This window comes from Gekko japonicus, unplaced genomic scaffold (genome assembly GCF_001447785.1).
Source record: "Gekko japonicus isolate JY-2015 unplaced genomic scaffold, Gekko_japonicus_V1.1 scaffold908, whole genome shotgun sequence".
In the NCBI taxonomy this organism is placed as follows: Eukaryota; Metazoa; Chordata; class Lepidosauria; order Squamata; family Gekkonidae; genus Gekko; species Gekko japonicus.
In genome coordinates this window covers 150070-160138 of record NW_015172030.1, presented here as the reverse complement: position 1 = coordinate 160138, position 10069 = coordinate 150070, and the positions used below count along the sequence as shown (strand labels likewise).

The following is a 10069-nucleotide window of genomic DNA, read 5'->3' as shown; positions in this document are numbered from 1 at the left end:
AGCATCTCTGGTTAAAAAGGACCAGATGTGAAGGTCCTCTTCCTGAGACCCTGGAGAGCCGCTGCCAGTCTGAGTAGACAATACTGACTTTGGTGGAGCCGTGGTCTGATGCAGCAAAAGGCAGCTTCATGTTAAATTGAGCCTCACAGAATCAAAATAGAGCCGCTTTCTGAAGAGCCGCTAATACTCCTGTGGAAGCAAAGAGGCTGTTTACCTCAGGCTTTTGTGAGGTAAAAGTGAGTTGCGTGATGCATCTGTTCCCCAGTGTATCGTCTACGTGCTCAACAAGACAAGAAGAACGTGCCCCAGCGAACTGGGGTGTTGAAGCAGCATGTCCAGGCTTGCTTTTTGGTCTGGGTTGCCAACTCCAGGCTGGGGAGTTCCTAGAGATTTGGGAATGGAACCTGGGGAGGATGGGACATGGGGGGGCGGGACCTCGATGAGGTATAATGCCACAGAATCCACCCTCCAACGCAGCCCTTTTCTCCTGGGGTCTCTCTGTCATCTGGAGATCAGCTGTGATTCTGGGAGGTCTCCAGGCCCCATCTGGAAGTTGGCAACTGTCTGTTCCTTTGGCACTCCAAACAGCTGCCAAGCAAGCTGGTGTAGGGTACCGCCAGAGCAGGGCACACTGGCTGTGAAACTCAGCTGGTGACATACTCTCAGCCCTTTCAGAGTCTTCAGAACTGAAGACTCCAAGAGCTAGGTTCTAATCCGGTAGCCCCTTACAGACCAACAAGATTTGGGGAGTAATTATTTCATTTACTTATTTAATTCAGTTATGCCCTACCTTTCTCCCCAATGGAGACCCAAAACAGCTTACGTCATTTCTCCTCCCAGGAAGCTCCAGAGCAAACTAATTTATGCAGTAGCCAAATCGCTCGCTCACAACTTTAATGCCAGGAGCTCACAAAGTAAAATTTTTGCCCACGAGACTCCACAGCTTAGAGGGAGTATTGCTCACAAGGTGCCTGTTGTGGGGAGAAGACGGGAAGGCGATTGTAAGCCCCTTTGAGACTCCTTAGGGTAGAGAAAAGTGGGGTATAAAAACCTCCTCCTCCTCCCTCCTCCCCCTCCTCCTCCTCCTCCTCCTCCTTCTCACCATTCGGCATGTACATAGGGCTCTTTCACACACTCTAAATAATGCATGTCCAATCCACTTTCAGTGCACTTGGCAGCTGGAGTTTGCTGTGTGAAACGGAAAGATCCACTTGCAAACAGTCACCGAAGTGGATTGAAACTGCCTTACTTAGCACATATGAACGTTTTGAAGCACCAGATTGGGAAAGGAAGCTGAGCGGCCAGGACACCGATCCGTGGTGGTGCCGTTTGTCGGGAAGCTGCCGCGGGTTGGGATATCTAGGCGGGGCAGCGCTGTGCGGAGTCTCCATCTTCAGACCGCTGCCAAATCATTACTTGTGGACTGACAGCCCAGAAAAGGCCCGTCGGCCAGCTGACGGACATTTAAAGAAATTGTTTGGCTTTTAACTGCTTAATCAGTTCATAATGAGGGACAGTTTACTTGTCGGGAAGCCGTAATTAAGGTGCCTTTGTCGAGAAGCCTCACGAAGGGGGGACCCGTTCTCCCCTGCAAAAATGTACAAAATAATCAAGCGCGGCCCCAAATAATGGGGGGCTCTGTTGTCCGGGCTTGGTTGTGCTCCAAGAGGCAAACCATCTGCTAGCTGGGAGGGAAAGCGGTGCTTGAAAGTTTTTAGATAAATCACGTCAAGACAGAAAGAGGCCAATCTGCGTGGCTCGTAGGTGGAGGGGGCCCTTCGATGGGTCTTGGAGCCTCAATAACCGGAGAGGAGTGGTAATCGGCAGTTTATAAGTCTAATTCAGGGGTGGCCAAACTTGCTGAATGTAAGAGCCAACTAGAATAAATATCAGAGGTTTGAGAGCCACAAGACATGAACAAATATTATTAAATCCAAAAGGAGACTTCAACAAAGTGAAATACACATGTAATCAGAAATGAATCTATACATGTAATCCATCCTAGGAAAATACAGAAGCCCACAGGATCCACGAAAGGAAAATACAAAGTCCAGAGTAGATATCCAACACTTTTCCTAGGTAGTATGCAGTGTTTCAGACTTCTGGTCCTTCCTCAGGAACAAAGAACAGCATTAGGAAGTCTTGTTCCAATTTCTTTACAGGACAATACTGTTCAGTTTCTTTATGGGCCAGGTCTCCTAAGCTTTAATGTGCACCTCTCAAGGTTGCTTCTGTGTAAACAGGACCAAACATGCCTCTCTGCCCTGCTGTTGGCCCTCCAGAGGAACAGGTTGGCCCCTGTGTGAGGCAGGATGGTGGACTAGAGGGACCACTGGTCTGATCCAGCAGGGCTCTTATGTTCTAATGAAAGACTTAGACTCTATGCCCTGTTTGTTGGCTCTCTTTGGCAACTGGTTGGCCACTCTGTAAGACAGGATGCTGGACGAGATGGACTACTGGTCTGATAAGAACATAAGAACATAAGAGGTGCCAATGTTGGATCAGGCCAAAGGCCCATCCAGTCCAACTCTCTGTATCACACAGTGGCCAGTTGGACTTTTCTGATGTCCTTTTCTGATGTCCTGATCCAGTTGGACTTTTCTGATGTCCTTATCAGGGGAAGGCCTCAGCCTCTCTGCCCTGTTGTTGGCCCTCCAGAGGAACTGCCTGGCTTCTGTGTGAGACAGGATGCTGGACTAGATGGACCACTGGTCTGATCCAGCAGGGCTCTTCTTGTGTTCTTATGAAGGCCTCAACCTCCCTGCCCTGTTGTTGGCCCTCCAGAGGAACTGGTTGGCCCCTGTGTGAGACAGGATGCTGGACTAGATGGACCACTGGTCTGATCCAGCAGGGCTCTGTCAGCTATGCTGCCATGGGGGTTGGGGAGTTCATTCTGTGTCTTGTTAATTGCTATTGCATTCCTATCCCTGCTGTTCTGCCTTTGCTGAAACGCTTATCTCGACAGATGTGCTGGAGGAGGTTGTATTGTCTGGAAGTCTCCTGTGTACCATGAGAGACTCCTGGTTCCCAGCTTTAGCCACCTAACGGTTTCCTAACTTGTCCCGCGCGTGGGAGGATATCTAATTGGCCCATGCCATGGTGTGTGTGTGTGTGCGCATACGAATATCCTATATCCTATTAGGCTCTATTGGTTGCCGCCATTCCTAACAGTGCCTGTGTTACTGCATCTATAGCTTTGCAATAAAAGTATAACCGTTCCTGAATGTGTGTACTTCGTTGTTAGCTGTGGGTTCTGACAGGCTGTTCTGATGTTGAGGCAGACTCAGCATGGGTTCTGTAAGGGAAGATCTTGTCTCGCTAACCTGTTAGTGTTCTTTGAGGGGGTGAACAAACATGTGGACAAGGGGGACCCAACCAATGTTGTTTACCTTGACTTCTAGAAAGCTTTTGATAAAGTTCCTCATCAAAGACTCCTAAGTAAGCTCAATAGTCATGGGATAAAAGGACAAGTCCTCTTGTGGATCAAAAAATTGGCTAATTAATAGAAAACAGAGAGTAAGTATAAATGGGAAATTGTCTCAGTGGAGGGTGGTAAGCACTGGGGTACCACAGGGATCAGTACTTAGTCCAATGCTTTTTAACTTGTTCATTAATGATTTGGAGTTGGGAGTAAGCAGTGAAGTGGCTAAATTTGTGGATGACACTAAATTGTTCAGGGTGATGGGAACCAGGGAGGATTGTGAGGCACTCCGAAGGGATCTGTCGAGGATGGGCGAGTGGGCGTCAACATGGCAAATGGGGTTCAGTGTGGCCAAGTGCAAAGTGATGCACATTGGGGCCAAAAATCCTAACTATAAATACACATCGATGGTGTCCGAACTGGCAGAGACTGACTAAGAGAGACATCTTGGAGTTGTAGTAGGTAACTCACTGAAAATGTCGAGACAGTGTGCAACTGCAATAAAAAAGGCCAACAGTATGCTGGGGACTCTTAGAAAGGGAACTGAAAACCAGCCAGTATCATAATGCCCCTGTATAAATCGATGGTGCAGACTCATTTGGAATACTGTGTACAATTTGGTCACCAGCCAATGTTCCCTCTAAGCTGTGGAGTCCTGTAAGCAAAAAATCTACTTTGTGAGCTACTGGCATGAAAGTTGTGAGCAGGTGATTTGGCTACTGCATAAATTAGTTTGCTCTGAAGCCGTCCTTCCTGAGCTAAGACAAAAATGTGTGAGCCGGAGGCTAAAAAACTGTGAGCTAGCTCACACTAACTCAGCTTAGAGGGAACACTGGTCACCACACCTCAGAAGAGATATTATAGCATTGGAAAAAGTGCAGAAAAGGGCAAGTAGAACAATCAAAGGATTTCCCTATGAAGAAAGGTTTCCCTGTGAAGAAAGATTAAAGCACTTGGGGCTCTATAGCTTAGAGAAACTATGGCTGAGGGATGACATGGTCGAAGTTTATAAGATTATGCATGGGATAGAGCAGGTGGAGAAAGAGGTACTTTCCTCTCTCACAATACCAGAACTCATGGGCACTCCATGAAACTGCTGAGTGGTCAGATTAGAACAGGTAAAAGGAAGTCCTTCTTCACCCAAAGAGTGATGAACACATGGAATTCACTGCCACAGGAGGGGGTGGAGGGTACAAGCATGGACGGCTTCAAGAGGGAATTAGATAAGCATATGGAGCAGAGGTCCATCAGCGGCTGTTAGCCACAAGGTATAGATAGGAACTCTCAGTCTGGGGCAAGTGATGCTCTGTATTCTTGGTGCATGGGGGGCAACTGTGGGAGGGCTTCTAGTGTCCTGGCCCCACTGGTGGATTGCCTGATGGCACCTGGTATTTTTGGCCACTGTGCGACAGAGTGTTGGACTAGATGGGCCACTGGCCTGATCCAACATTGGCTTCTCTTGTTCTTATGTTCTAATGAAGGCCTCGGCCTCCATGCCCTGTTATTGGCCCTCCAGAGGAACTGGTTGGCCACTGTGTGAGACAGGAGGCTGGACCTGGTCTGATCAATCAGGGCTCTTCTGATGTTCTCATGCAGGCCTTGGCCTCTATGCCGTGTTGTTGGCCCTGCAGAGGAACAGGTTGGCCACTATGTGAGACAGGATGCTGGGCTAGATGGACCACTGGTGTGATCCAGCAGGGCTCTTCTGATGTTCTAATGAAGGCCTCGGCCTCTGTGCCCTGTTGTTGGCCCTCCAGGGGAACTGCTTGGCCACTGTGTGGGACAGGAGGCTGGACTAGATGGACCCCTGGTCTCATCCGGCAGGGCTCTGCTTACGTTCTTATGTTCCTGTTTGTGATTGTGCATTCTCTCTTTCTCCTTCCCCAGCTGAGCACGGTGGGCTATGGGATGGACGAAGCTGAGCAGGACCAGTACGAAGCCCGTCTCAAAGAACTCTTTGACAGTTTCGATCCCACCGGCTCGGGATCCCTGGGGCGGGAGGAGCTGACCGACCTCTGCCACGTGTTGCACTTGGAGGAAGTGGCTCCGGGGGCCCTCCAGCAGACCCTCTTGCAAGACAGCCTCCTGGACAGGGTAAGGTTGATGGAGGAGCGTGTGGCCAGTAATGGCTGGGTCCAGGGGTCATTTCATAGAAAAAGAGGTGCAGGAGCTCCTTAGCATAACTCATCAGCATAACTTATTTGCATATGCCACACCCCCTGACATCAACGGACGTGTGTCAGAAGGGAACACCCACCGCTCAGGCTCCATTGGACTGTTTTGGATTGCTAGCTATGGGCGGGGTTTCCCCACACAGATCTGCCCTCACAGAGGAGGGAGAGCTTGTACCTGAATAAAACTTGATCTTAAAGCTGCCACTGGACTGTTTTGGATTGCTAGCTATGAGGGGGCTCTGCAACTTACCTGGCTGCTTCTTGCTCTGACTGAGGGCTGCTGGTAGAAGGGGGTGGGGCTTGTTGCATGTGCCCGCCCCCTGGGCTCTTTACTGCCGGAGCTCGGCTCCTGTGCGCTCCCGCAGGAAATGACCCCTGGTTGGGTCTGTCTCTGGGATTTGTCTGTTCCCCTGTTGGAATCCGTGGAAGAGAGGCAGTCCAAGAATTCTCTTCCCATCACCGTGACCTTCTTGAATGCTCTGTGCAGAGGGTGGGGGTGGCACTGTGGGTGCCCCAGGCCCTTGGCTCGTGCCCCCACCTCCTTCCATCAAATGCGCAGCTCACATACCAATGGGTGTTTTGCTAGATTTAGGTGAAATAGCAGTAGACACAGGGGTCATTTCGTAGAAAAAGAGCTAGGGGAACTCATTAGCATAACTCATTAGCATATGCCACACCCCCTGACATTACCGGAAGTGTGTCATAAGGCCACACACCCCGCCCCCAACAGTCCCGGCCGCCGCCGCAGGCCTTGCAGCTCCACTGGACCCTCCCTCTTCTCCTGCCTCCTCCTGGCTGAATGAGGGCCGGAAGCGGGGTGGGCAGAATGTCGGGGGGCGGGGCTTCGTCATGTGCCCCGCCCCCCCGTACCTCACCCGGGGGAACTGCGATCCCCCGCGATCCCCCCCGAAATGACCTCTGAGTAGACACCGAATGTAATGGAACTTAAAATGCACCTGCTATAAGAACACCAGAAGATCCCTGCTGGATCAGACCAGTGGTCCATCTAGTCCAGCATCCTGTCTCACACAGGGGCCAACCAGTTCCTATGGAGGGCCAACAACAGGGCAGAGAGGCCGAGGCCTTCATAAGAACATCAAAAGAGCCCTGCTGGATCAGACCAGGGGTCCATCCGGTCCAGCATCCTGTCTCACACAGGGGCCAACTGGTTTCTCTGGAGGTCCAGCAACAGGGCAGAGAGGCTGAGGCCTTCATGAGAACATCAGAAGAGCCCTGCTGGATCAGACCAGTGAGGGTCCATCTAGTCCTGCATCCTGTCTCACACAAGAGTGGCCAACCAGTTCCTCTGGAGGGCCAAGAACAGGGCATAGAGGCCAAGGCCTTCATAAGAACATCAGAAGAGCCCTGCTGGGTCAGACCAGTCAGGGTCCATCTAGTCCTCCATTCTGCCTCACACAGTGGCCAACCAGTTCCTCTGGAGAGCCAATAACAGGGCACAGAGGCCGAGGCCTTCATAAGAACATCAGAAGAGCCCTGCTGGGTCAGACCAGTGAGGGTCCATCTAGTCCAACATCCCGTCTCACACGGTGGGCAACCAGTTCTCCTGGAGGTCAAAGAATGGGGCATAGAGGCCGAGGCCTTCAGTAGAACATCAGAAGGGGAGGGGGAGGGAAAGGGGATTGTAAGCCGCTCTGAGACTCCTTCGGGTAGTGAAGGGCGGGGTATAAATCCCATTTCCTCTCCCTCCCCCTACTCCTCCTCCTAATATTTTAGTGGCTAACTCTACCATTGCAGACTTAGAACCCCTCCTGCATAGAAAGCCTCCAGTTTCTTCACACCCCCTTCTCATCCCTTACACACACACACACACAGAGTCACCTGAAGCCTTTGACACAGAGCGGCTGTGGGAATGAGGGTGTCCAAAGGAGCTTTACAGCTTGAAATGGCAAAATCCTCTTTTTTCCTGAAGGCCGGGGAGGGAGGGAGATGTCGGCTGTCTCTGACCTCTCCGGGGAGAAAATCCCGCATCTTGAAGGGCGCGCGGACTTGTGCTGTGGGAAAAAAACGGGGGGGGGGGGAATAATGAGCGGGTTTGAACTGGGACGCGTCTCTTTTGTTGTGTTAATAAAGAGACTCGGTGCCAGGAGCTGCTTCTCTAAATTGGGTCCCCGAGATGTGTCTGAATATCATAAAGCAAACTTGCCAGCCAGAAGTTCAACTAGCCACTGACTACTGTGTACGCGTTGTAGTTCCTGCGTACACAGTTGTCCCATTACTGATTTACTTTTATTCTTTGAGTTCAGAGGGCGAAGTTGTTAATTATCACCTCTGGGGCTTAACAGGCATGGAGAGTAGTAAAGGTAAAGGTTCCCTTGCTCGTAAGCCAGTCGAGTCCGACTCTAGGATTGCGGTGCTCATCTCTGTTTCAAAGCCGAAGAGCCAGTGCTGTCCGAAGACGTTTCCGTGGTCATGTGGCCGGCATGACTAAACACCAAGGCGCACGGAACGCTGTTACCTTCCCACCGAAGTGGTCCCTATTTATCTACTTGCAATTTCTTGCTTTCGAACTGCTAAGTTGGCAGGAGCTGGATCTAGAGACGGGAGCTCACTCCGTCATGCGGCAGCTCAGGTCTCGAACTGCTGAACTATTGACCTTCCACAGCCTGCAGTTCAGCGTCTTAACCACTTGAGCCACCGCAGCTCCTTTTGGCATGGAGAGAGACCCCTGTAATTTGCTAAAAGCATCCTCCGCGTGTTTTTTGTGCACCTGTGTGCATAGAACATGGAGCACCATTGCACTTGGGGGGGGGGGTCAGTGCTGTACATCATTGTTCAATGCAGAAGCTCTTCAGCATCCTGCCCACAAGGGTGCAGAGGTATAGGCTATGGTGCCTGGCTAACCTTTGTGGGTATCTGAAGACATGTGCACACACATGGAAGCACACAAAAGTCAGTTTGGTGTCGTGGTTAGGAGTGTGGACTCTAGTCTGGGAGAACCGGGTATGATTCCCCCACTCCTCCACATGCAGCTGCTGGCGTGACCTTGGGTCAGTCACAAGTTCTTTCAGAGCTGTTCTCTCAAGGGCAGCTCTCAAGAGAGCTCTCTCAGCCCCACCTCCCTCACAGGGTGTCTGTTGTGGGGAGGGGAAGGGAAAGGAGATTGTAAGCCGCTCTGGGACTCCTTTGGGTAGTGAAGGTTGGGATATAAATCCAATCTCCTCCTCCTCCTCCTCCTCCTCCTTCTTCTTCTTCTTCTTCTTCTTCTTCTTCTTCTTCTTCTTCTTCTTCTTCTTCTTCTTCTTCTTCTTCTCCTTCTCTCAGAGCTGTTCTCTCAAGGGCAGTCCTCTAAAGAGCTCTCTCAGCCCCACCTCCCTCACAGGGTGTCTGTTGTGGGGAGGGGAAGGGGAAGGAGATTGTAAGCTGCTCTGAGATTCCTTTGGGTAGTGAAGGTTGGGATATAAATCCAATCTCCTCCTCCTCCTCCTCCTCCTCTTCTTCTTCTTCCCAGAATTAAACTTTGTTGGTCTTAAAGGTGCCACCGCACTCAAACTTTGTCCTTTGGTCATATTAGCTTGCCTTCCTTTTAGATCTGTGCAGCCCCCCCCAAACATTCTCTCATTCCTATATCCGTTTTTGTTCTCTTTTTGTAAGTTGATTTAAGCTCCCGGGTAAGGGATGGGGGCTAGAACTATTTCTTAAAAAGAAAATATGCATTTCCACCTTGAGAATGCAAAGAGAGAAAAAGAGGCATTGTGTTGTGGGTGTGATGAAAATTGCCCAAATTCTGAGCAGAAACAGCTGGGAGCTTTGACTCTTCAACGCTTATTCCCTGGAAAATCTAGGTGGTTTTTAAGGTCCATGTACTTGAAGGGGTTGTCCTGTAGAGGATGGTGCGGAGTTGTTTTCTGTTGCCCCAGAAGGTCGGACCAGAACCAACGGGCTGAAATTAAATCAGAAGGGTTTTTCGGCTAAACCTGAGGAAGAACTTCTTGACAGTTGGAGCAGTTCCTCAGTGGAACAGGCTTCCTCAGGAGGTGGCGGGCTCTCCTCCTTTGGAGGTTTTGAAACGGAGGCTCGATGGCCATCTGACAGCAATGCGGATTCTGTGGACTTAGGCGGATCACAAGAGGGAGGGCAGGGAGGGTTGCCTCCGTGCTTAGTTCTCGTGGCCCTTTCTGACACACCCAGGGAAATGCTGATCGCCACTTTGGGGTCAGGAAGCCATTTTTCTCCAGGCCAATTTGGCCGGGGATCCTGGAGGGTTTTTTATCCTCTTCTGGGCGTGGCGCAGGGGTCACTGGGGGTGTGGAGGGGATTTGTGGATTTCCTGCATTGTGCGGGGGGGGGGTTGGACTAGATGACCCTGGAGGTCCCTTCCAACTCTTATGATTCTGTGATTCGACTGGACTCGAATCTCAGGCTGAGGTGACACTGGAGGCTTTGCGTGATCTAGCGGCGTCTCTTTTTTGCAGCAGTTTAAATCGTCGCAGGAAAGGGTGACCAGACAGCACAC

At 50.8% G+C, this 10069-nt stretch overlaps 1 protein-coding gene across 1 annotated transcript in view; it reads left to right on the top strand.

Moving 5' to 3' along the window:
• The first annotated feature begins 5312 nt into the window (after positions 1–5312).
• NIN (ninein) overlaps positions 5313–10069 on the top strand; it is a 141506-nt gene continuing 136749 nt past the window's right edge. The window contains exon 1 of the mRNA XM_015420614.1: positions 5313–5515. Within this exon, the coding sequence (XP_015276100.1) occupies positions 5330–5515 (186 nt within the window). The 5' untranslated portion in view covers positions 5313–5329. The remainder of the gene's footprint in view (positions 5516–10069) is intronic.